The sequence below is a fragment of the Wolffia australiana genome, chromosome 5 (genome assembly GCF_029677425.1).
Source record: "Wolffia australiana isolate 7733 chromosome 5, ASM2967742v1".
NCBI classification, from domain to species: Eukaryota; Viridiplantae; Streptophyta; class Magnoliopsida; order Alismatales; family Araceae; genus Wolffia; species Wolffia australiana.
In genome coordinates, this window is record NC_135839.1 from 8,697,773 (window position 1) to 8,723,852 (window position 26,080).

The 26,080-nt window shown below is 40.9% G+C and overlaps 3 protein-coding genes across 11 annotated transcripts; 2 read left to right on the forward strand and 1 right to left on the reverse strand.

The window, feature by feature from the left end:
- The first annotated feature begins 444 nt into the window (after positions 1 to 444).
- On the forward strand, positions 445 to 4,427 carry LOC144702971 (interactor of constitutive active ROPs 4-like). Of its 3 annotated transcripts, none has more exons than XM_078575009.1 (5): positions 445 to 1,145; positions 1,635 to 1,712; positions 1,804 to 1,888; positions 2,041 to 2,179; positions 3,767 to 4,427. In XM_078575009.1, exons 3-5 carry the CDS (start codon positions 1,875 to 1,877, stop codon positions 4,358 to 4,360), a joined length of 747 nt encoding a protein of 248 aa, XP_078431135.1. In that variant the 5' UTR covers positions 445 to 1,145; positions 1,635 to 1,712; positions 1,804 to 1,874; the 3' UTR covers positions 4,361 to 4,427. The 3 variants fall into 3 exon arrangements, with proteins under 3 accessions (XP_078431135.1, XP_078431136.1, XP_078431134.1); XM_078575008.1 differs by having other exon boundaries at positions 446 to 1,145; positions 1,834 to 1,888; XM_078575010.1 differs by lacking the exon at positions 1,635 to 1,712 and having other exon boundaries at positions 1,834 to 1,888.
- Positions 3,590 to 9,791, reverse strand: LOC144702970 (bifunctional dihydrofolate reductase-thymidylate synthase-like). 7 transcript variants are annotated; one of them, XM_078575003.1, is made up of 13 exons: positions 9,625 to 9,791; positions 8,747 to 9,273; positions 8,291 to 8,666; positions 8,065 to 8,109; positions 6,474 to 6,539; positions 6,291 to 6,352; positions 6,151 to 6,225; positions 5,915 to 6,080; positions 5,418 to 5,541; positions 4,836 to 4,942; positions 4,577 to 4,740; positions 4,387 to 4,460; positions 3,590 to 3,889 (listed from the first exon to the last, which is right to left on the reverse strand). In XM_078575003.1, the coding sequence occupies exons 1-11, from the start codon at positions 9,670 to 9,672 to the stop codon at positions 4,630 to 4,632; spliced, it is 1,707 nt and encodes a 568-aa protein (XP_078431129.1). In that variant the 5' UTR covers positions 9,673 to 9,791; the 3' UTR covers positions 3,590 to 3,889; positions 4,387 to 4,460; positions 4,577 to 4,629. The 7 variants fall into 7 exon arrangements, with proteins under 7 accessions (XP_078431129.1, XP_078431128.1, XP_078431130.1 ...); XM_078575002.1 differs by having other exon boundaries at positions 3,985 to 4,460; XM_078575004.1 differs by lacking the exon at positions 4,387 to 4,460.
- Positions 9,792 to 18,898: 9,107 nt separating this feature from the next.
- On the forward strand, positions 18,899 to 25,696 carry LOC144703385 (phosphatidylinositol/phosphatidylcholine transfer protein SFH3-like). Its single transcript, XM_078575565.1, has 15 exons — positions 18,899 to 19,149; positions 21,100 to 21,118; positions 21,170 to 21,236; positions 21,357 to 21,651; positions 21,899 to 21,998; positions 22,225 to 22,491; positions 22,578 to 22,655; positions 22,732 to 22,833; positions 22,907 to 22,956; positions 23,031 to 23,130; positions 23,205 to 23,306; positions 23,370 to 23,676; positions 24,178 to 24,578; positions 25,233 to 25,310; positions 25,406 to 25,696. The coding sequence occupies exons 1-15, from the start codon at positions 18,899 to 18,901 to the stop codon at positions 25,421 to 25,423; spliced, it is 2,235 nt and encodes a 744-aa protein (XP_078431691.1). The 3' UTR covers positions 25,424 to 25,696.
- Positions 25,697 to 26,080: the final 384 nt, after the last annotated feature.

Consider the following 26,080-nt stretch of genomic DNA (forward strand, 5'->3'; position numbering starts at 1 on the left):
AGAGAGTAAGAGAAGGAAAGAGCAAAGGAGAGAGAGAGATTAAGAGAAGGAAAGAGCAAAGGAGAGAGAGAGATTAAGAGAAGGAAAGAGCAAAGGAGAGAGAGAGATTAAGAGAAGGAAAGAGCAAAGGAGAGAGAGAGATTAAGAGAAGGAAAGAGCAAAGGAGAGAGAGAGATTAAGAGAAGGAAAGAGCAAAGGAGAGAGAGAGAGAAGGAAACAGCAAAGGAGAGAGAGAGTGAGAAGGAAAGAGCAAAGGAGAGAGAGAGAGAGAGTAAGAGAAGGAAAGACCGAAAGAGCAAAGGAGAGAGAGAGAGAGTAAGAGACGGAAAGACCGAAAGAGCAAAGGAGAGAGAGAGAGAGAGAGAAGGAAAGACCAAAGAGGGGAGAGAGAGAGGGAAAAGGGGGAAGGGAGATGGAAGGACAGAGGGAAAGAGGGAGAGGGAGAGAGAGAATGGAGAGACCAAAGGAGATAGAGATAGAGAGAGAGAGAGAGAGATGGGAGACTAACCAGCAGGAGTTAGGGAATAACGTGCACGGACTCCATGAACTATTAAAAACGGTTTTCCATATCAGGTCCCGTATCAGTCTATCACTTCCATTCTCCGTCATCTCAAAGGACATCTCACCTGTGAGCACCAGCTCTCTCTCTCTCTCTATCTCTCTCTCTAGTACTCTCGTCTTTGTTCTCTCCCTCATTCTCTCTACGTTGGTCTCTCTATATGTATCTCTCCTCTCCTTTTCCCTCTAGTACGCTCTTCTTTGTCCTCTATTCTTCGTTCACTGAGACTCTCTCCTTTTCCCTCTAGTCCCATTCTCTGTATCTTATTCTCTAATATTCTATCTCTCTCTCTAAGACTCTCTCTTCTTCGTTCACTCCCCCATTCACTGTATCTTATTCTCTACTATTCTATCTCTCTCTCTAAGACTCTCTCTTCTTCGTTCACCCCCCATTTGCTCTATCTTATTCTCTCTATATCCATTTCTCTTTCTAAGTCTCTCTCTTCTTCGTTCACTCCCTCATTCTCTCTACATCTATCTCTCTAATTCAATCTCTCTCTCTTCCTCGTTCTTTCCGTTTTCACCCACTAAAATTCACTCTCACCCTCTCTCTCCACTGTCAGAGGCGATGGGTACTGCAACTTAAGGTGAGATCCATAGGCTGCTTTCATTTTATCGTCAGTATCAGATGAATTTTATATTGTTTCTCAGTTTATCATCTTCATTGGCTAAGTTCTTGTCGAAATTATCATGTGGGTACGAACCATTGAAGTGGAAGAGGTAAATCAAAGTCGAGATTTTTCCTCTAACCTCGCTTGGCTGGTCCATCTTTCTATCCCGGAGAAATCAATGCTCGTATTCATTGTTTCTTCGCGAGCACATGCACAAACATGAAAAAAAAATGAATTTCCAAAACCGAAGGTCTTGGTTACCCTGCCCGCGATTCCGTTCATGTGACTCAATCAATTTCGTGTCGCCCCTCTTTCTGCGGTCGGTGGGGGCCAATAATTCCTTACCCCCAAATTTTTTTTCCCCAACATTTCTACCGAACAATCATTAAAATAATCCCCACCAATCTCTCGGTTAGGAAATTTCATTTTTTTTTGATATTATCTCTGGGTTTTGTTCTTGCCCAGTTTCTTCCTATCCACTCGCTGTTCTTGCTGCTAAGTTTAAACCGCCATCGACCATCTCTGGAGTTTTAGATCTAAACAGTGAGTTGCATCTTGTCGTTTACTTCTTCAACATGCTCAGTATTGGTTTTTTTTGTTGTCTCTAGTCTTCGGCAATCGTGACCCTTCACAGTGTTTTTTCCTGTTCTTGTCTTTTCTTTAGGCGAGTAGGCCAGCTTCAGTTCTGGCTTGGAGCTTGACCCAATGCCTAAGTCAAGGTAAGAGAAACTTAACTGAGATTCTTCAAGGTGTTTGATTTACTGGGCTTTCTTTGTTTTTCTTGGATTTGGATTTTTTTTTGGAGTAATCGTTGCTGGAGCTTTCTCATCCTAGTGGGTTTTCTGTCTGTTTCTTATTGGTGCTTATTTAGGGGCGGATCTGAGCTTTCTCATAAGCCAACAATGCTGCGGCAAGCTCCCCGATCTGCAACTCTTCCAAAGATGCCGAATCCCGATGTCAATGCCTCTATTCCCAACCAGCGGCGTTCTTCGCGAGCACCCATCCTCGAGGTTAATCATCATCATGATCATCATCATCATCACCACCATCACCACCATCACCATCAACATCATCATCATCATTGTAAATGTGATTGTAATTTTCATTATCATCATTATCTCTAGATAGAGTCATGTTTAATCATATCACCTGTGTTACCAGCAATGTTCCCAGTCACAAGGTTCATCATCATCATCATCATCATCATCATTATGAATGTGATTTTGATTTTCATTATCATCACAATTATCATCACTTGATCGATTCATGTTTAACTCCTGTGTCACCAGCGAGGTCCCAATCACAACCTTCATTGTCATCACCACCACCGTCACCATCATCATCATAATCATAATCATCATCATCATAATCATCATCATTATGAATGTGATTTTGATTTTCAGTATCATCACAATCATCATCACTTGTTAGATTCATTTTTAATCATACCACCTGTGTTACCTGCCAGGCCCCAATTACAGTGTTCGTCATCACCATCACTATGATTTTTAATATCGCTATCATCATCACTAGAACCATTCATGTTTAATTCGCACTGGGGTCATGTCTCTAGCAAGCCCTCATCTTCAAGGTGCATAATCATGATTATTATTTTCATTATCATCACCATCACTCTCAATAGATGATGGGTCATGTCTCTAGCCATTCCTTGTGAGCCCACTCTTAGAAGATTCATCATCATCATGATTATGATTTTCATTATCATCACCACCGTTCCAACCAGAAGCACTTACTGTGAGGCCCCTTCACAAGATTGAGCATCATTTTGACTATGATTTTCATTTTCATCTCCATCATCCCAACCAGCAGCATTCTTTGCGAGCCCAATCCACAAGATTCAGCATCATCATCATGATTATGATTCTCATTATCATCACTAAATTCTTTCATATTCATTTCCACCATCAGAATTACTCTTGAGTCCCCACCAATGAGGCTCATCATCATTGGCATCCGCAGATTTCATGCATTTCCCTACGCACATTGAACCCATCAACCAAGGTTCTAGATACAATCATGATTTTCTTTGAAAGATAATATATTCCTTATGTTAGATTCATTCCTAGATCTTGGGTGATATTTCTCCTGGAAGAAGCGTTAAACCTTTAAAATCAGACACCTAAAGACATGAGGTCTATATACCATCTTGATGATGATGATTATCACTTAGCTATATAGTTTTTGCAAATTAATTCCACCTACGTAAGTCCTTGAGAGGGATCATACTAGACTGTAAATAAGTGTTAATCAGATCTTAAGAAATATGACCCTTTTGAGGATCAGGTTTGAGATTAACCATGTCTCGGGTCAAAAGTTTTCTTCATTCGAATCTTGGGCCCAAAGCCATGGTTATATGGATGATGATGCGCCATTGAGGACGATGATGATGATGATGACGATTAAGATAAACACCTAGATCCCGATATCCTTCTGCCTAAGACTCGAGGAACACATCACCTTTAGATTTTGATAGGAATCAGTCAATGCATCTGAACAATGCTCCCACCAAACATCAGGAGCTCAGACTAGATCAAGAACAAATCTTGAGAGACTAATGTGAGCGATGTCGTCCACAGAGGAAGAAGGGGGCCAAGACGGGGAACCTGGAGACGAAGCTCGGGCACGTGCAGGACGAGCTGAGGAAGCTCAAGGAGCAGCTCATCTCCACGAAAGACGCCAAGAGAGACGCACAGCAGGAGCTGGAACAGGCAAAGAAGATGATCACACCGCCGGGAGAACACGGAGACAAAAAGGAAGAAAGGTCGAAGACAGGGGTTATGGAAGCAAGGCTGACGGAAATGGAGAAGGCGCTGAAAGGATACGCGGACGAGAACGAGGGGCTGAGGAGGCGTCTCGAGGAGGCCGCGGCCAAGGCGGCGGCAGCGTGGACCAGGGAGGAGGAGATGGCGCTGAGGATGGTGCGGGTGACGGAGGAGCTGGCCGAGGCCCAGGCCCGTTCCGTCCAGTTAGAGCAGCAGCTGGTGGAATCCAACGGCATCAAGTCATCGCTCGAGGCCGAGATGGGGAAATTGAAGGTCCAGATTGAGCAGTGGAGGAAGGCTGCCGACGTGGCAGTCTCCGCCCTGGCTGACCAAGAGGGGAATGGAAGCAGGAGGAGCAGTGGTGTTCTTGGGCTCGGAGATCTCTGGAAGAAGAAAGGCCAAAATTGAGAAGATGTTAATGTCTTCCTGCCTACCGATTTATTTTATTTGTTGTTTATAGCCTCGTTTCTCTCGCTCTCTGGCAGTTTTTCAGAAGAAATTGGTCGTCCTGCACACCAGGAAAACCGGATAAGAGCTTTGGAGAGAGAAAATCTACAGGCCGATTCTTGGATATTGAGTGAGAGAGATACATATGTAAGCAACCAAGAGTGGGATTTTAAGTACCTGAAGTGGTAGCAGGTGGAGGAGAAATCAAGCAGATGAGGAATGACAGAGCTCTAAACAGCCATTTTCATCTCAATCTTTTGATGAGGGTCATAGCCTATGAGCTGAAAATCCGAGCTCACGAAGGAATCGATATCCCTCTTCTCAGGATTTATCTTCAAAACCTGCAACCAGAGTCCATATAATTAACCATTCTATCAAATACGGAGGTAAAATAATAAAAAAGAACGTTGCTTTGACTCCAAAGAAATCAACGCACGGGAAAGGGCTTGGGTTGCTTCTTCAGCTGCTCCTGAAGGGGCCTCACGTGAGTGCTGTATATATGAGCATCCCCAAGAACATGCACAAAGTCTCCCGGAACAAGTCCTGCCAACGAATGAATAATTCACAAATTAATCAGAAACTAAACAAAACAACACGTTAATTACTAATCTGAGAAAAAAATTCAATGCAGATAGACTGGGAGAGATGTGTGGTAATCCAATGAATAAATCAATAACAGGCCCCTAGGATAAAAAAAATGAATGGACGACTAGATGAGTAAATCCAGGTTACGAAAAAAATATATCAAATAACATGTCAGCTGCTTAAATAAAACAAGAACGCAAGGACCAAAGAGTAAAACAACCTTAACATGAGGATATGACAAATCTAGGACCCAATGGAAAGAATAAATTGGTTTTCTTTTTGAAACAGTGTAAAGAAGAAATTCGTGTAAATAACATGTCAACCAGGTGAAATAAATAACATAGGTTGGTTTTTTTCTTCAAAATAACATAGGTTAAAAAAATAATTTGACGATATTTATTTGGTGCCAGAAACGAAGGAAGGAGTGATTTACCGCAAACATGGGCAATGATGCATGTCAATAACGAATATGAGGCTATGTTGAATGGCACTCCAAGGCCCATATCTGCGGATCGTTGGTACATCTGGCAGGATAGCTCCCCATTGGCAACGTAAAACTGAAAGCCAATGAGAATAAAAAAGATAATTAGCACTTTCATCCCGAATTTACAAATATATAAGAACTTATTGTTGCCAGAAATATTAACTAGGATATCGTTGAACTAGGGTAGGGGGACAATGACTCATTTGGCATTGCCGTCATCCTCCCCTTGGACTGGACAAATGAGGATAAAGATGATGAATGCGACATGAACTGATGGACAACAATGACAAAAGGGCAACGTGATTAAATGCTCCATCTGAGCCTGAAAACCAATGATTGCCATTGGTAATGATATTGAAAATGATGTCTAAAAGAAACAGTAATACAATGAGAACGACTATTCATCGTCGTCGTCACCCTCATTGAAGGAACCCTAAGCAGAATACCTGCGCAAACATGTGGCACGGAGGGAGAGCCATCAACTTGAGGTCAGAAGGGTTCCAAGCAGAAAGAACTATTCTACGATCATCTGGGTTATTCTTTATCTTGTCAATGACATCCAGCAGCTGGTCAAATCCTTTATTGGTGTAGTCAGCGTGCATCCCTTCATATCTGAAACGTGATGAGTAAAAAAGCTCAGACCCTACCAAAATGATTATAATATGTCATGACATGCACATACTTTGCACCAAAGTGTCGCCATTGAAATCCATAGATCGGCCCAAGATCGCCTTCCTCCCTGGAATCCAGGCGAATGCTGATGCAAACAAGGAATTAGTAGGAGATAGCCTCTCAGATGGCATTTAGATGGACGGCAGAAACCTGTCAAGATATTGCCGAGAAGCGTTCCCATCCCAGATATGAATCCCCTTCTCTCGCAAAACCTATAGAAGGATGTGGATCTTGAGAAATCATAACGATGAAGATTGGATGTTTTCCTATAACGCTTATAAATTTTGGAACTAGATGAACATAACGGTGGACATTGAAGAGAAAATTCATTACATTGGCATTAGTTGAGCCACTGATGAACCATAGAAGTTCTTCAACGACACCTCTCCAAAACACTTTCTGTTAAAAAGCCACGAGAAAAGAGAGTTATAGAAACATGAATGAATTGTAACAAGGAAAAAATGTAAGCCGCTTTACTAGAAACTTAATTATGAGGTATTCAAAGAAGTACAATATCGATAGAAGGCAGAAAATCTAGAAAAAAAGGCATATGTCCGTGAAATTAATACAAACCATATTGCAAAATACAGTTAATAGAATTCTAATATAGGACAAGAGGTATGAGAACGTAAAATCCAGCAATTCAAAGATATAAAATTAGAAAATTAGAATTTTAAAATAAAATAAAATAAATTTACATATAAAATAAAATAAAAAATGAGCTAGATCAGAAGTATACAGAGAGAAGTTGTTGGAAAATGAGGAACTTGTCTGTGTCGATGTCATCATTAATTTTTCTCAGCAGACGCTCATTCGCTTTCCTTTCATATCTTTGTGTTACTAATCCCTGTATTTCACTTAATTGTATAAGTGACTTATGAGATCCGTTTTACTCGGATCCACCATATTGGGTCCGCAGAGACCTTGATGTAACCCATTATCAGCACTGGGTAACTCCTAATGAAAACAAGTCATATTTTTGGTTGAGTTCTCTCTTTTGGTGGCTTGGGTTACGACAGGTGGAAAAGACATCAGGAAGAAGCTTCCCTGTTGATCCTTCTCCTCATTGATCAGCTGGAAGCTGACAAATTTCATCAACGTCATTTTCATACATGGCTGACTTGGACCAGGCATGATAATCTCATTGCCATTAATATGGTTGAACAACCGGGACAATGACCATGATGAATTGGACTATGGATGGCGATCCTATTGCCATTGATGGTTAAAAAAAGAGGGTCGTTAATATGAATTTTTCATTTTCATTGTCACTGCCCATTTGTCATTGCAACTCCTGTCCTCTCAAAAGGGTTTGCAGACCATGACCAACAAGTATCCATCATTGTCGTCCTTAAACTTCATCAGTGTCATTGTCATCCATCCGAGGCTTAGATAAAGACAAGTATGAAGATGACATCACTGAGGACAGTTGGATAATGAGGACAATTTGACAACTAATTTGTCATCTTCAAACTCACTAACACTACAGCCATTTCATTAAGGTTGGCAGGGAATGCCATGTTTGTCAAGATTGTAGTCATCCCAAATTTCTTCAAAAAAAAATCATCGTCATTCCAAAATCACGTCACTGACATCATCATACATGTTTGGTCATGGATGAAGTGTGATGAGAAAGACGACTCATCATCAACAGATGGATGATAAAGATGACGGTAATGGTCCTTCATCATTCTCACCGCAGATTTTCAATGGATGATGATGATGATGAAATTTGGGGATGAAAATTATGATGATTCATCACCTGACCGATGATAAAGATGAGAACGCTGGTTATTAGTCATTGTCCTTGTAACAGTCAACTCATCATTGTCAATCGTGGACTCCAAAGCCTATTTCACAATGTCAGAAGACACAAATACAAAAGCTCTCCAAAAGAGGAAAAAGGAAAACTACATGTCTTTACCTTGGAAGTAAGAAGTGGAAATGATCGACGGAGATTGAACCGCATCTGCAGAGGTTTGAAGAGACAAAAATATTTCACAGCACTGATACAGTCAGAAAACTTTAAAATATGACAAAAAGACACATAATGCGTTAAAGAGGATTTACATATGAATACTGAATAATTCAATTAATATGTCGCAGTCTAAATTAAAAAAAAAGAAGAAATTACAGAGCTCATAAAGTACCTGACAACCGAAGAGTGATAATGTGCCAGTCCCAGTGCGGTCATCTTTCTGAACACCATTTGCAATGATATTCTCCACCAGCTTCAAATACTCGTACTCCTCATGCTTATCAAAGACCAATTTGGGCAAAAATGAGAATCTATCGACATCAAATTTGTCATTCTTCACATCGCTTTCGTCTGTCTCTCTGCTTTGACGTCTAACACGAGCATATGTCACGAAGGAGTGCCGAATGTCATTCTCAACTCGTGGAAATGTGGAACTCCACGGTTGAAACAATGATTCATCAACAGGAGGGATAAAAACATCACAATCAATGTTAGCTTCGACATCCGTAAGATGAATAGCTTCACAATTAGGATCAGCCATTGCTTCCCTGAAATTGTTTTCCATGATAATAAACATAGAATCAGTAATCGAGCAACAAATAGTCTAAAAAAAAAGGCAAAATCTCACCCCAGAACTTGCCCTCCTCCAATTAAAAAAACCTTCTCAATCGATAGGCAATAAGGCGACGCCGCCAATAACTCCAAGGCTGAGCTGATACTTCCACATATTATCACATTCTCAGCCGTTGCAAGATCAAAGCTACCAGAACGCGTTAATACGACATTTAGGCGCCCGGGAAGAGGTCTATTCTGGGCAGGGATGCTTTCCCACGTCCTTCGACCCATTATCAATGCGTTTTTCTTGGATGGGTCAGCAGTTCTAGTCGTGACCTCCTTAAAAAACTTGAGGTCAGAAGGTAATTTCCAAGGCAATTTTCCATCTTTTCCAATGCCCATGCTCCGAGTTGCAGCGACAACAACTTGGAAATGCCTTTGAGGGGCATCTTGAATTGTAGGACCGCCATTAGTTAAGTTACTCATCGTAGTGTTACAGACCACACGCAAAAGTCTAAGAGAAGGCGGGCACTGCCGAACCTTCTTCCAAGGCCTATCAATTAAGTGAGAAAATCCTACGTCGATCGAGGCTGGTACGCCCTAAAAGAGTAGAAAAACCTGAAAAAGTTTTAGAATTAAATTCTAATCCACATGGGTAAACAAATTCGAAGAGAAACAAAGCAAATAAGCGCCAAAAATGCATAATAACAATGCGGTTGACAGCGTTGAACTAGAAATCCTTCATGCGAGGAAAAACGAAAACCAACGAAGAAAATAACAGTAATGTCACTACTACAAACCCAAATGCAGAAATATAAAGTAAATCAAAGCAATGTATATTGAAAAAAATGCAAATTTTGAACCGGTTTTTCAGGATCATCCTCGGAAATAACCCTAATCTAGAAATACCAATAGAAAAGAGACGAAAGGACAAGATCCCGAACTTCTTACCACGCACCAAGACCCGCAAAGCCTAACACGGAAACCTCCGAATGCCATGAAAATTTGCTGGCCAAACTGATGATCTTATGACCGCATCCTCTTGAAGAAGAAGCAGAGACGACGATCCAGCACTCCAACTGAGATTGAAACCCCAATCGAATGATATTGAACAAGATTAGTGCCGCCAAAAGGATATATATATATATATATATGAAAGCTTCGGGACGGACGACGGACGACGGATTACTGAACTTTTCGAACGGATCGGAATCGGACGGGACGAAACGAAACATCAGTTCGGCCCGTCATCCTCCCCCAACACTAGTCTGATATAGATATGGGTGTTCTGATATAGACATTTGTTTAAAACGACCAAAAAATTCGCACAAAAGAACCACTCATAACCTTGTCCGTTGTTCTGTTCTCTTTTTGTGCGAAAATTAAAACCAATCTTCGATTCGCACAATCCGCACAAAATTCGCAAAATTCGCGCATGTCGTAAAAAATCGCACAAATTCGCACAATCCGAACAAAATTCCCACAATTAGAACAATTCTCACAATCCAAACACAATTCGCACAAAGTGAACAAAATTCGCACAATGCGTCAAGCAAACACATATAACCATCTTATGATACTCCTCAACATGTTCTCTTAGAGCTAGACATCCACTCCAGCTTCCTTGAATAAAATTCAGCAAAATCCCTTCACTGCTTCCTATCCCTGTTGGAATGACATTTTACTAAGATGCTGACCCATCCTCCTTAATCCCATGCCTCCTCAATTATGCTTTTTGAGTACGTTGTAAAGACCTCTTTTAAGTTTTACATCCCTTGACATAATATTCCAGAAATGGAATTTCAAACGAGAATCAAGAAATGTATACTCTGAAATTCCAATGATCATCGAAACCAAGTCAAATCAAAACTGGTAAATGTAAATGAGAGATAGAACATATGGAAGAAGAAAAGAGATACAGTTTGAGAAGAATCGGATTCCTTCTTCTCCTTTCTGGTTGCAAGCCTTCAGCTGCAGCTACTCAAGTCAGGAACAATTTTTCTTGAAATCGATCTCTATCCTTGTTTCTCATCTTCCCCTTACATTTATAACTTTTCAGTCACACGTGCCCCCTTTCTCAAATATGTCAACTAGTTCCCCCATTCTTTCTTAATCTGCCTTTTGTAGGCTCTTGAAAAAAATGAATCATAATTACATCTCATGGATCCATAACCACTAAACATTGACTGCAAAATTAAATATTAATCACACATCAATAATGAATAGATTAAGACTAATTTTTTTAACAAGACTCTTTCTCTCAATGGAGGTTGGGAACATCACAAGATGAAGCTCGGTGCTGTCTAGAAGTATTCAAATATCGATGCACAGATATATTTTTGAGGGACTAGTGTCTTTCCTTCATTAGGTGTTCCACAGTGTGCTATGTTGGCCACACGGTGATGTGAAAAGGTCCATACTGAAGCCAAAAAAGTTATCTCTTAGTGATTTTCAGCTGACCCATATGAAGCATGCCGCAATTTTGAACTCACACACAACTGACATCACTGCCCTTCATCACCAAGTATCGCCTACAAGAAGGCCAAACCGCTGAAATCCAAAAAACTACCAAGACCTTAGAAATCCGAAAAACTTCCGCTTCCTATTTCTGCCTACACTATGATCCTCATCCAAATACAGCGTTGGAGCAGTGACAGACACCGTAGAGACTAAGTATTACTGGGATAACGCCGGAGCAGCGAGTCTCTAGCCTCAGAGCAGAGACTAGAGATACAGAGGGAGAGGATATTAGGGTAGCAACGACCGCAAGAGACTGAGAGAGAGGGAAGAAATCGAATGGGGTTTTTTAAAAACTTAAAAAAAATTCGCACAATTTGCACAATCCAAACCGCACAGAGGTCTGTGTGATGTTCTGTGTGAATTCATTTTTGTTATGTTCGGATAACCGAATAGAACGTACAGTTCGCACACAATTGCACAGAAATAACAGAGCACACATGTCTAGTCTGATAGTGTAGGGACGCGGACATGACGGTTATTTCGTCCCTAGATGAAAATTTGGACATAAATTCATCCCGAGACCTCTGAATAGAAAGGTTTTCGTCCACTCAAACAAAAAAAACCATCCCGTCCAAAGGTCTCGGACGAAAATTGTCCTGTGCGCGTCCTGCACTGATTCCGGACATCGGATGGGACAATCTTCGTCTCGTCCCATCCATCGTCCATGTACGACATGGTTTTCTCATCCCAGGATGAAAACTGTCCTGTCTGGAGGTTGGACAAAAACTGGGATGGTTTTTTCGTCTCGAGACCTCCGAACGGGATAGTTTTCATCCATTTGGACAAAAAAACCATCCCTTCTAGGTCTTGGACGAAAAAACCATCCCGTCTGCATCCCTGCACTGATTGTGGACGTCAGACGGGATAATCTTTGTCCCGTCTCGTCCATCGTCCATGTCCTGGAGGATCTAGAATTATAATTAGTCATTAGTGGGACGTGGATGGGATGGTTATTTTCGTCTCGAGACCTCTAGACGGGATAGTTTTCGTCCACTTGGACCAAAAAACCGTCCCTTCTAGGTCTTGGACGAAAAAACCATTCCGTCCGCATCCCTGCACTAATTGTGGACGTCAGACGGGATAATCTTTGTCCCGTCTCGTCCATCGTCCATGTCCTGGAGGATCTAGAATTATAATTAGTCATTAGTGGGACGTGGATGGGACGGTTATTTTGTCCATGGACGAAAAAATCATCTCGTCCAGGAGTTCAGAAGAATGACGGGACGTAGAGTCATTGTCGGTCTCTAGGTGGGATGATTTTTTGTCCATGGATGAATTATTCATCCTGTCTGGGCCCTTGGACGGAGGACAGGATGGTTTCTGTGTCCCGTGGGAGTTATGTAGGAGCGTGAGAGCTCCAGCTGGCCAATGTGTGTGCTATGCCACGTTTCAAATTCTGAGTTGCCTAATGCTGATGCAGGGCCGGCGTGTGCACTGCTTTGCATGATGACAAATTCAGATCTCAGTTTGATTTCTGCGCCTTGACAAAAATGCCCTTGTTTGCATGGCCCCACACTTTATACACGATCATGACATATTTTTTTGCCCCAAACATTGGGTGGGATGAGAATGTCTTGGACAGATCGGTTTTTGGACGGGATGTGGATGAAAATATTTGGGACAAGACGAACTTTGCAGGAGACTTTTTGGACAAACCTCTAAAAAATGGGACGAAAGATGGGACAAGATGCAAACTGTTATGAACGATGGTGCACTATAGGTGTGAGATGCCTGATGACAGAAAATGGAGGGATGATGAAGAGGGAAAGAGAAAGAGAGGAGAGAGAGAGATAGAGAGGTAACGAAGGGGAGAAAGGGAAAGAGAAAAACATTTCTATCATTTCTGCCATTTTTCAGTTCTTTGTCATAGATGAATGACCGAACTGGACTGATTTACGGAATGGTCAGGATGATAAAATCCAAACTGATGTGGACAAATGACTGAATGAATATCCATTCCGTGGTGTGCCATCCTTTTGTAACTGTCATTCATCGTCCATGCTTCCATAGTCAGCAGTTTTGAATACTATAGTAGTCTGCCATCATGGGGGATGGGAAATTTTAGGAGCAGAAACTGTAGAAATCTACTTCATAACTTCAAAAAAAATGAATGTCCATCTTCGACACATCCTAGAAATGTTTGCATCTAAGTTTTTTTAAGAGGTTATGAAAGAACTCATCTATTATCATTTGATTATAATAAAATTATATCATGATACATAACATTATTACTTAAGTGGATCTTTGTTGATCTCATCACACATGACACAGCTAGCCTGCCAGCATGAGTCCAATATTATTCCCTAGTAAAAAGGGTTGGTAAGAGGTGGGATGTACTCCACAAAAAGTGATACTAACATGATTAAATATCATTACAACATTTAATTGCATATTACTAGGGGTTCTCAATGTCACTTTGACGACTGGAATTACCTGTGACTTTCTGTCTCTCACAGTAGTCATTACTAGGTGTTTATGAGTAGTGAGGCATATAGCCATTTACATTAGTTCATCTAATACTTGATAAACAGTAGTATTAGTTTTTAAAACAGACATAATATATAAATATTAAATACTCAACTAAGCATCTTCATGATTGAGTACCCAGATTGAACTAGAGTTCACATCCCCACCTTGAACAAATTTCATGCATGAAAATTGCATACTTTTCCTTGAACACATCTTATATAAGACTCATTTTCACATATAAGATGCATACTCCTCCATGTGAAGTATAGATCTTCATATCAACTTTTTGGTAGTAATGGTTACCAAAAGTCATCATCATAACCTATTTCCACTAAAGTACTAAATTTAAGTTTTATTTCATCAGGCACGATCTCAATCATATAATCATTATGTCAATTAATAAAATAAAATTCAAATTCTAGAAATGGTTTTCAGCTCAACCCATGTTTATGTGTCCAATCTAGAGGATGTGTCAACTCCATCATCAGACCGCGGAACTCCCCAACCCAAACCTCAGTTCAGAAATGATTTTTACTATCAAAATAAAACCATACACCCCCAATCCACTCTTCATTCTAGTGCACCCACACGTCACACCACAACTCTCACCCTTCTACCCCGCCCCTTGTTCTAGTGCACCCCACCCATCATTCTAATGCGGCCCATGCCTTATTCTAGTGCAGGCCACCCCCTCAGACCACAACCGTCACAATTGTACTCCAAGCCCACTCCACATTGTCCACCGACTAAAGTTTCAAGGTGCCCAAGAGTCCCCACCCTATCTTTCTCCCCACGAAGCATATTTGCTTCATCACCCATGCTCTCTTGTCTCATCCCCCTCTCCCCACACCACCCCCCCAAGTCATTGGCTCATTCTTGCATGATGTGCGCTCTTGTCTAGGTCTTAATATCTGAATGTATAAATATAAGTTAATTCCCATTATACACATAAGAATTACAATTCCTATTTTAGAATATATAATTATATGTACATTTTATATATGATTTCTTTACTAGATATCATAAACATACATCCAATATCTGATATTGACATCAATTGATGAAATGTCATTTGATGCAGATATCAGATAACAGAAATATTGACTATTGTTAATGTTATTAATGACATCGGACACCCATATCCATCTTTATATCGATATACAATGTAAATATCTGGAGAAGCGAACACTACTGATATACTTAAGTGGATATGGAATCCAAACAATGCTTCAACATAAGTCTCCACGTCAGTTAGCATGTCTTAATAAATATGAACACGAATTAACTTCTTGGGCTCCCAAAGACCAGTAAGAAATATTGATGGGGACCAACGCGTCAACACCGGGACGGGACGGATCCAACCTCACCGAGCCGCTCGCGCCGATGCTCGCGATCCCGACTTCAAGTATTCGGCGTAAAACAATTGCTCGTAAGTTTTCTACATTTTTTTGGTTGTATTTCTTTCCTTTTGTTGAACAATTGGATTGGGCCATTTTTTTTGGGTCTCATTCGTTTATCTTTGTTTTCCATTCTAGTGCTTGTTTAGGGGGGACTTCGTCTTGCGACAGTTTCTCCCCCTAGGTTTGTCCGCTTGGCATTCATCCTCCCTATATAAGGGGATGTCATGACCAAGTGAGGTAGGATTTGCCAAATTGAAAGTTGAACTTTTCTTCTTGGTGTCTTTAGAGAGAGTAGATAGCAGTTAGATCTAGATAGGAAGTGGAGATTGTGTGCCCTCGGCGTCGTGTACGCCGTTCACGTGGAGATCACTCCGTGAATTGTCTCGTCGCCGTCCGGCCGTCTCTTGCTTGATGCTTGTTTTGAAGAATATCAAGAACTTGGAATTCTTGATCTGTTAGTTTTTCCAAGAATCCTCAAGAATCAACCCCATGGGCTGAACTTGAAGGATATCGATCGCCCACCGCTGCCGCCGTCGCTCCCGACATCGCCCTGACCGCCGCCAACCCGATCGCCTGCCTTCAAGCGACGTCCCTCTGCGCGCCACGCGCTCTCACCCTGCAGCGCGCTGCCATAGCGCCTGATGCGCATCGCGCCACGTCACGCACCGCGCCCCCTTGCACGCCACTCCCATCCGCGTGCCGCACGCGCGCATCGCGCCGTGCCACCCTGCACGCCGCACACGCGCATTGCACCGTGCCACGCGGTGTGCCCTGCACCCTCGCTCGCCGCTCCCATCCGCGAGCCGCGAGCGCGCCTCGCGCCGCGCCACATCGCGCGCTGAGGCCCTCCGCTCCCCACGCCCATTGCAAGCCCCTTCACTGCAATGCGCCGTGAGCCACGCCTGACGTGCACCGCGCACGATAGCACGCTGTGCCCCACCGCGCGTCGCGCCCTACATCACGTCGCACTGCAACACGCATCATGCTTCACCACACACTGCGCCCATTGAAACTCGTACCCGTATCAAGGCTTCTCATATTCTACAAACGACGACTACGAAGTCGCCTTTGTGGGAGCTGAAACGCGGAACTTGTCTCGCGCTAGGTGCCACCTCGTCTTCCCCTTTTCATACCAGTATTATTACTTTTTGCAGTGCCGTCTTCCCCTATCAGTTCCTCTGCCAAATTATTTGAAGGATAATTGAATAGGATAGCCACCGCTTGTTGAGAGGTAGGATTTCATTGGGATCAAAGATTAAATCTCCTGATATCAAAATGTGAACACTTTTGAGCCATCAAACGCTTTTTACGCCTTAGGTATTTGAGTGGTCTTAAGGGTCATTGAGAGTGTGTCTTGATTCTTTCCCTCCTTCATGAATTTACTGGATTTTTCACTTGGTCCGACGGGATACCTGCTTGCTCATTAGGGTGTTTTATCAACTTCATTACATTCTCATCATTATCAGAATTGGATTAATGTCACCATTACTGTGTTGTGATATGAGCAGATGATCCCGGCGCTCTCGTATTACATCAAATATAATTTCTTGAAAATAAATAATAATTGAATAAGTGAGATAATAATTAGGTAAATTGATTGGGAAGAAACTTCATTAATTGGCCAAATATCCATCTATAAAGATATTTAACTAGAGATGTCAGCCAACTCATTGGTCACCCTTAGTCACCATGTAGTACTTCTGCCATGTTCAGTATGCAAGCAAGAGTATAAAATATGTAGAAAAATCAGCTTCCTGTTTGAGACAAGACAAGAAAAACATAATTTCCAGCTTTATGAATAATACTTCAGTGATTGATAAAATTATTGGTGTTAACCCTTCTAAGTTTACAATACTTTAGTCTTCTTCTGATATACTCTTGAAAACATAAAAATCAAAGCAGGTCTCACAATAAAATATGTCTGTCATAATGAATAGAAAAGGAATAGGAAAATTAGTACACTCATAAAATTCTTTGCCTCTTGGTTTGATCAATACCAGCTGAAACCTTAATTTCCAAAAACAATGTATAATACTTTTTTAGTGATAAGTAAATCCTTATTCCATAAAATATATTTTATATACCCTATGTATGATTTATCTATAAAGTTAGATACTTTTAGGAAAGGGAATGACTTCATAATCATGGGGCTAACAAGGGAGGTACTGATCCACATTTATTATCCACATATGCCTCAATTGGTACAGTGAATTGGAGAAAGTGACTTAACTATGCCTTAGACATTGGTCTTATTGGGAGGCAAAATCAGAGGAACATATAATTTTCAGGAAGGGATAGTATTCAGTATAGGATAATTATAATTTGACCAAAATATCCCTCTAACGGTAGATTAATGTGGAGATTGCAGCCGAAGAAAGGCCAACCATTAATGACCATGTCAACCATATTAGGCCTGTCATAATGCATAAAAAGGATGCATACCAACACCAGACAGAAACCAGATTTCCAGAAAATGAATAATAGTGTAATAATTAAGATACTAAGTATATTATTCAAGATATTGGTTCATGCAATAATTTTGTTCATAAGTTACAACTAAATTATTAACCCTGATTTTGATAAGGCAGTTGCTTGATGGGATTGACAGTGAGCATTTCTTTTGGTTTTAGTAAAACCTAAACATCACCCAAAATTTGGTTCCAGTTTCGGTTCAGTAAAGGACCAATGTCCAATCTATCTTCTGTCAGGTCAACTAGTAAATGCCAAAGTTGATACAGATCATTCATAAATAAAGTAAATAAAGGGAAAAAAATCCAATATAAATAAGAAGCCTACAAATTTGATCATAAGCTCAATGAAAAAGAGAAAGAAAAGATTGATTATTTACACAAAGAATAGGGCGAGAGGGGAAAGGGAGATGGAGGGTAAGGGAAAGGGAGGATGGAGGGAAGGAGAAAGAGAAACTCTGTGTGTGTGAGAAACATATATATATATATATATATATAGATTTATAGATATATATAGATATATAGATAAATAGAGAGGCAGAGATAGAGAGATCTATATCATGAAAAACAAATCCAAGAAACATATATTTTTGCATTAATATATAATAAGTCAAAGTAAGATATTTTTAGATTCATGGCTGCTAAATCAGAGATGGTTATAGTGCCAGGTTAATGAAAAATAAATCAGAGACATATATTTTCCAATTTATGACTGCTAAATAGAAAACTTTTTTTTAGTTAATGACGGGAAAGTAGAGACAAAACTAGAAAATCAGATGTTGTAATTTTTACTTAGAAAAAAGAAAGAGCACTGGATTATTCGTTAAGTTAATGAAACAAAAGTAACACTCAAGTTTTGTTTATGTATCCTGAACTGATAAAAAAACAAAAAAGTTAATACTTTTTTATTTATATGGCTGGTATTAGCCAAACAATTTATTTGCATTTAAGAAATAGAAATAACATCAGTCAAATTTCAGAACTGGACGTGCAAAAATATGAATTGAACTCAAATCAATGGAATGTGATGTCAAGTAATAATTTAAAGTCCCTGGCAAAGTACAGGCAGGTGCTGACTATTAATGAACTCAAAATGAAGTTCATAACAATTTTCTTTATTAAACTGGTGACGTGTCACCATAACTTTTCAGTGGATGAATCGGAGTGATGAAATATAGGTAATTTTAGTCCAGCGACGAAATGCTACATCTACATTTTGACATGTAACATGTATATTATTTGCATGCAACATGTATCTTACCAGCACTTATAACCAAAGTTTAGAGAGAGAGAGAGGGTCGGAAATATTCTAAAAACATACTAAATTTTTTTTTTTTGATCCGTTAGACGTTCCATGATGTAACTTTCATGGAACAGTTTGCAGTCTGTGGAGGGGATTTGCTCTCCCTCAAAGGAAGTGTCGTCAACGGATTACTAATAATTGGTTGGCAGGCTGTGTCTGGAGATGTGGACGGACAGGCGGCCACGTTCCGGTCAACTCGTGTCAACGTAAGGATAAAAAAACGACCTCGGATAAAGACCCAGAGGCCATATAAGAACCCCCGTTCTCTCGTTTCTCTCTCCCTCCCCCCTCTGTGGAACCAGCGTTCGATTTGGAGGTACGGGGTGGACATCTCTCTCTCTCTCTCTCTCTCTCTCTCTCTCTCTCTCTCTCTCTCTCTCTCTCTCTCTCTCTCTCTCTCTCTCTCTCTCTCTCTCTCTCTCTCTCTCTCTCTCTCTCTCTCTCTCTCTCTCTCTCTCTCTCTCTCTCTCTCTCTCTCTCTCTCTCTCTCTCTCTCTCTCTCTCTCTCTCTCTCTCTCTCTCTCTCTCTCTCTCTCTCTCTCTCTCTCTCTCTCTCTCTCTCTCTCTCTCTCTCTGTGTCTGTCTCTCTCTCTCTCTCTCTCTCTCTCTCTCTCTCTCTCTCTCTCTCTCTCTCTCTCTCTCTCTCTCTCTCTCTCTCTCTCTCTCTCTCTCTCTCTCTCTCTCTCTCTCTCTCTCTCTCTCTCTCTCTCTCTCTCTCTCCCTCTCTCTCTCTGTGTCTGTCTCTCTGTCTCTCAGTCTATCTCTATCTCTCTCTGTCTATCTCTCTCTCTCTCCCTCTCTCTCTCTGTGTCTGTCTCTCTGTCTCTCAGTCTATCTCTATCTCTCTCTTTATTTCTCTCTTCTCTCTGTCTATCTCTATCTCTCTCTGTCTCTCTCTCTCTCTCTCTGTCGCTCTGTCTCTCTGTCTCTCTGTCTATCTCTATCTCTCTCTGTCTTTCTCTCTCTCTCTGTGTCTATCTCTTTCTGTCTCTCTGTCTATCTCTATCTCTTTCTGTCCCTCTCTCTCTCTCTCTGTGTGTCTATCTCTTTCTGTCTCTCTGTCTATCTGTCTCTTTCTGTCCCTCTCTGTATATCTCCATCTCTCTCTGTCTATCTGTATCTCTCTCTTTCTGTCCCTCTCTGTATATCTCCATCTCTCTCTGTCTATCTCTATCTCTCTCTTTCTGTCCCTCTCTGTATATCTCCATCTCTCTCTGTCTATCTCTATCTCTCTCTTTCTGTCCCTCACTGCATATCTCCATCTCTCTCTTTCTGTCTATCTGGCTATCTATCTCCATCTCTCTCTTTCTGTCTATCTGGCTATCTATCTCTATCTCTCTCTTTCTGTCTATCTGGCTATCTATCTCTATCTCTCTCTTTCTGTCCCTCACTGCATATCTCCATCTCTCTCTTTCTGTCTATCTGGCTATCTATCTCTCTCTCTTTCTTTCTGTCTCTCTGGCTATCTATCTATCTATCTATCTCTCTGTCTTTCTGTCTCTGGCTATCTCTCTCTCTCTCTATCTCTGTCTCTGTCTCTCTATCTCTATCTTTGTCTCTCTCTCTCGTTACCTATCTCTCTATTTCTTTGTCAATCTCTCTCTTTTTCTCTATCTTTCGTTCTTTCGTTGTCCCTCTCTCTATCTCTTAGCTATCTCTACATCTCTTTGTCAATCTCTCTCTTTCTCTCTTTGTCCATCTCCCTATCTCTTTACCTATCTCTACATCTCTTTGTCAATCTCTCTCTTTCTCTCGTTGTCTACATCTCTATCTCTTTCTCTATCTCTCTCCATTTCTTTGTCAATCTCTTTCTCTCTCTTCTTCTCTCTCTCTCTCTCTCTCTTTCTCTCTTTCTGTCTCTCTTTGTCTATCTCTCTATCTCTTTATATATATCTTCGTCTCTATCTCTCTCTCTCTCTCTCTCTCTCTCTCTCTCTCTCTCTCTCTCTCTCTCTCTCTCTCTCTCTCTCTCTCTCTCTCTCTCTCTCTCTCTCTCTCTCTCTCTCTCTCTCTCTCTCTCTCTCTCTCTCTCTCTCTCTCTCTCTCTCTCTCTCTCTCTCTCTCTCTCTCTCTCTCTCTCTCTCTCTGTTAGTTTATCTCTCTCTTTTTCTATCACTCTTTCCCTCTCATTTTCTCTATATCTCTTATCCTTCACAGACTCTTTCTCTCAAGACTTTAAATAATTTTAAACGTACAAGGAGCCTGTAGAAATGCAAAAAAGTTATTGTTTTCAGCACTTTGTTGATGTGAGATTGTTAAACTGCAGGGGTTTGGAGCGCCAGTCGGTCTGATTTCATATGATTTCTTAAACCTTTGGCTCTTTGCCGTTTCTGAAGGACACACTAAGAACCCTAGAAATGGCGGATGTTTACTCTGGACCGTTGGATCGATACAATGCTTACGGTAATTCATATTAATAATTTTAAAATCATACCAACACCAACAACAAAATCACACTCCAGTGCCATTAAAAATCAAGATTTATCTATAATTATTTCTTAAAATTTTAATTGTTTTATCCAGGTCTCGACAAACCTTTTATTCACGGCGAACGTCGTGATAGAAGGTCTGACGTTGAAAACTTTGAAGATGAGAAGAAAACAAGAATAGGATCTCTTAAGAAGAAGGCCATGAATGCCTCTGCGAAATTTGGTCATTCTCTGACAAAAAGAGTCAGGAGAAATAGCCAAGTATTTTCCGTTACTATTGAGGATGTCTGCAATGCTGAAGAACTTAAGGCTGTCGATGCATTTCGCCAAACCTTAATTCTGGAGGAGTTACTTCCATCAAAACATGATGATTATCACATGATGCTGAGGTATTTTTCTTATTAACCATCAATTTATTTTATCTTTTAGGTGTGTGTAGTAGGACTTCTGGAATCCTAGTACCTTATGTTATCTAAAATAAAATGAAAATAAACAAGTCAGCATATAAAATATGTATGCATTTATTTATTAATACCTTACATTTGGATGGATGAACACAGGTCTGCAAATCAGAAGGACTCAATGCAGTTAAAATAGCCAGCTTTCTTCTCTAATTTTCTTTTCTTAAAAAATCAGGTTTCTTAAAGCAAGGAAATTTGATGTGGAGAAAGCCAAGCAGATGTGGTCTGATATGCTTCAGTGGAGGAAAGATTTCGGCGCTGACACAATTCTGGAGGTACAGAATAAAAATCCACCTAAACTATTATAAAACTTTATTTTCTTGTGATTCTGCCATTGATTATCATCACCCAAAAGTAAGTTTTACAATGTTACTACCCCACTTGACAACAGCTTTGGCAAAGCATTCCTAACCATTATCACACGATCTAGTTCCCGTTTTAACTTTCAGTCAAGTGAAATTCATCGGAAAATGTTGGGATTTTATTATTCAACCATGGTAGGATTTCGAATTTGAAGAACTGAACGAAGTCCTTGAGCATTATCCACACGGGCATCACGGAGTTGACAAGGAAGGACGTCCGGTTTACATTGAAAGACTTGGGAAAGTCGACCCTGCAAGACTCATGCAAGTCACAAACTTGGACCGCTACGTCAAGTACCACGTCAAGGAGTTTGAGAGAAACTTTCAGGTCAAGTTCCCGGCTTGTTCAATTGCAGCAAAGCGCCATATCGACCAAAGCACAACCATCCTTGATGTACAAGGCGTGGTAACTATAGTATTCCAGCTGAAAAACATGTAACTTTCATCAAGAAAAATGAAAAAAATAACGCAAAAAATTGTCTTACCTTTCAGGGGATAAAGAATTTTACTAAAGCTGCCAGAGACTTGGTTGGCCGTCTTCAGAACATTGATGGAAATAACTATCCCGAGGTGGGTACTCTATGTTTTGAGAAATCATGTGTTCAGTGGCATGATCCGGAATCTAACGGCTGAGATTTTTCTGTAGACACTGCATCGCATGTTCATCATCAACGCCGGTCCTGGATTCAGAATGCTGTGGAGCACCGTCAAGTCTTTCCTTGACCCAAAAACCACGGAGAAAATCCATGTTTGTTCTCTGCCCCTCCCATTAATCAGTCTTATCGTTTATTCAACTCATCAAGTGCAATGTATTCTACCAGGTATTAGGCAATAAATTCCAGAGCAAGTTACTGGAAGTAATTGATGCTAGGTAATGGTTTTATAAAAAACGGTGTTTATGTGTCATTATTTTTATAACTTATCATGATTGTAAGTTTTTCTCAGTGAATTGCCGGAGTTTCTGGGTGGGTCTTGTTCATGCCCTGGGGCAGGGGGATGTCTTAGGTCAGACAAAGGCCCATGGAAAGATCCGGAAATAATCAAGGTTCCCTCTTTGCACACCCTTTTTTAAGAACTTTTTTAAAGTTTTTAAAACCATTTTTTTTTTGAATTTTCCAGATGGTTCAACATGGGGAAGGAAAATGCTGCCAGAGGCAGGCTTCATCATTCTCTGGCATGGATGAGAAGACCATCTATGAAGATGAGATGAACCATGCTCAGGCATTATTCTTTGCCACTGTTTATCTTCTCCATGATAGTTAAACATTTCTGATTTCCATTCATTGGCTTTTGCTTCAGCGCCGGACTTCTTTCCATGGAGAAGCGTTGGATTCTTCCGATAAGCTACCAGGGGAGCTGGTTAAACGCACTCGTCTCTCCCCTGTTCGTGAAGAGGTAGGAATCCCTCTTGAACATTATTGTAAACATTTATTAATCAAATCTTTTCACATCTCCGGTTTGGTGCTGCAGTCCTATGGAGGATCATCGCTTGCATCTATAGATTATGACGAGTATACCCCTGTGGCAGAGAAGCCCATTGATGCCTGCTGGAAGAAAGAACTGACCCAGTACAAGTTAACAACCTCTAAAAGTAAGAGATTTCTTTTTTCTGGGCTAAATTCACTAACCTTTCATCGGGGCCACTATAACTAGGATGGATTGGCCCAAGTCATCATGGGTTAAGTAGAAGTAGGGTTAGGTCAACTGGCCATCCCAGCCCTTCAACCCAACACTACTTGGGTTGACTAACCATACTTGGGAATTCATTTACAAGGAGGACCTCATTGCTCTTAGGTGTCAACGTCAACGTCGGTCAACTCGCATGCTTAATAGGCAAACTTCCATCATGATCATCCTCAATGACAGGCAATGACACTGAGCTTGATGAGATAGTGATTAGTCAAATAATTTATACCTTAAGTCAAGCAAAAATGGTGGTGGTGGACGTTGACTGATGGCCACATCGCTGTTCATCATCCAAATTGGTCAACATCATCATCCATGTCAATTAGGGTTGACAAAGTTGATGAATGACATGAGCTGAGACCTAAGTTTTGTGACATATAAATTAAATCTTTGACTTCCTGAGTAGATGTAGGTGGGCCCATTCCTATCCTGGAGGCCATCAAGGCACCAGACGCCATCAGCAGCCATATCCTGGCAGGGGCCATGGCCTTTGCCATGGGCATTCTGGCCATTCTTCGCCTGACACGTGGCATGCCTCGGAAAATTGCCCATGTGGCCGTTGACTGTGCCACCCTCTATCGCACTGACACCCCTACCAAGACCACAGTCAATGCCTGCAGGCAGCTGGGTCCCACTGGGCCCACTCCGGAATTTGGCGCCGTCTCTCAGCGCCTAGCTGAGCTGGAAGAAAAAGTCAATGTGCTGACCGTCAAGCCCCGTGAGTTGACTGCCGAGAAAGAGGAGCTGCTGACTGCTGCCGCCCGCCGCATTGATGCATTGGAGGCCGCCCTGGAGTCAACGAAGAAGGTGCGATGATTTTTTGTTACTTATTTTAGCATATGGGATCAGATCTGGGCATGATCACAATTTTAAGCTAGAATAAGGGATCAGATATGGGTATGATCACAATTTTAAGCTAGAATATGGGATCAGATATGGGTATGGTCATAATTTTTGTCTAGAATATGGGATCAGATGTGCGCACGGTCATGATTCTAGTTTAGAATATGGGATCAGATATGGGTCTGATCACAATTTTAAGCTAGAATAAGGGATCATATTTCACAATTTTAAGCTAGAATATGGCATCAGATGTGGGTTTGGTCATAGTTTTAGTCTAGAATATGGGATCAGATGTGGGTATAAAAACAATTTTACTCTAGACTAATGGATGAGATGTGGGTATGATTAAAATTTTAGCCTAGAATATGGGATCAAATGTGGGTATGATTAAAACTTTAGCCTAGAATATGGGATCAGATGTGGGCGTGATCACAATTTTAGTCTAGAACATGAGATTAGATATGTGCGAAAACAATTTTAATCTGGAATATGAGATCAGATGTGTGTGTAAGAACATTTTTAGTCTAGAATATGGGAACAGATGTGGGTATGAAACAATTTTCATTCATCGAATGTCAAGTGAGGGAAAAGCATTGACCAAGGGTCGACTTATTGCAGGCCCTGCAGGAGGCTCTTGCGCGACAGGAGGAGCTCCTCGCGGAAGCTGAGAAGAAAAAGAAGAAGAAAAGCAAGCGGGTAAGCCACACACTTCCTGCAACGCCTCTGCTACTTCCTTACATAACTGTTTTTAAGATGTTAATGATCGTCTCTTTTTTCTTTATCTTTTGCAGGGATTGTTCCGCTGGTGAGCGCAAAAGAGGGGCTGGGTGTGTGAGAGAGAGACATGATGAGCACAGGGTAAAGTTTGTGCCTCGGCATGTAATAAACTCTTCCAAGGTTTTGCTTATAATACGGCAACCGCGTGCATCTGGGTATCTGATAACGCGGTTTTTGCTGTTGCAGCAACGATATTTGGATGGCCAAATTTCCCGATGTTGAGGGAATGCATTACTTATATTTGATAGATGTTATCTCCAGCCGTAATATAAATAGATGTCTTGATAGATAGATAGATAAAAAAAGGTAGCTAGATTTCTTGTATTTGATAGACTGGATTGATGCGCATTAAATACGTATATTTTGTTGCTTCGTTACGCTCATACATTAGTGCCTTGTAGATAGATCATAGATGGATGGATAGATGGATAGATAGACGGATAGATAGATAGACGGATGGATGGATAGATAGATAGATGGATGGATGGATGGATAGATACAATTAAGATGATTCTGGCTTCGCCAAGATATGCTTGAAAACTATCTATCGAGTTATTTAAAATTTTGTGGTAGATATACAGGGCCTACTACTGTGGGCTTTGCGTTAACTGGTGGATTAAATAATGAATTGTCGCTTCGAAAACAATGAATTTGTCAAAAAGAATCGAAAAATAGTCAGAGCGAGAGAC

Bases quoted from the DNA above. Each gene is read 5' to 3' on its own strand.
- LOC144702971 (XM_078575009.1), top strand. The intron at 2,180-3,766 runs GTTAATCATCAT...TGTCGTCCACAG, and splicing joins CGCGAGCACCCATCCTCGAG to AGGAAGAAGGGGGCCAAGAC.
- LOC144702970 (XM_078575004.1), bottom strand. From the start codon at position 9,672: ATGGCATTCGGAGGTTTCCGTGTTAGGCTTTGCGGGTCTTGGTGCGTG. The intron at 6,540-8,064 runs GTAAAGACATGT...GCTTTTTAACAG, and splicing joins TTCCACTTCTTACTTCCAAG to AAAGTGTTTTGGAGAGGTGT. The intron at 6,081-6,150 runs GTATGTGCATGT...ATCACGTTTCAG, and splicing joins TGGCGACACTTTGGTGCAAA to ATATGAAGGGATGCACGCTG.
- LOC144703385 (XM_078575565.1), top strand. From the start codon at position 18,899: ATGGAACAGTTTGCAGTCTGTGGAGGGGATTTGCTCTCCCTCAAAGGA. The intron at 22,492-22,577 runs GTAACTATAGTA...CTTACCTTTCAG, and splicing joins TCCTTGATGTACAAGGCGTG to GGGATAAAGAATTTTACTAA. The intron at 22,834-22,906 runs GTTTGTTCTCTG...GTATTCTACCAG, and splicing joins AAACCACGGAGAAAATCCAT to GTATTAGGCAATAAATTCCA.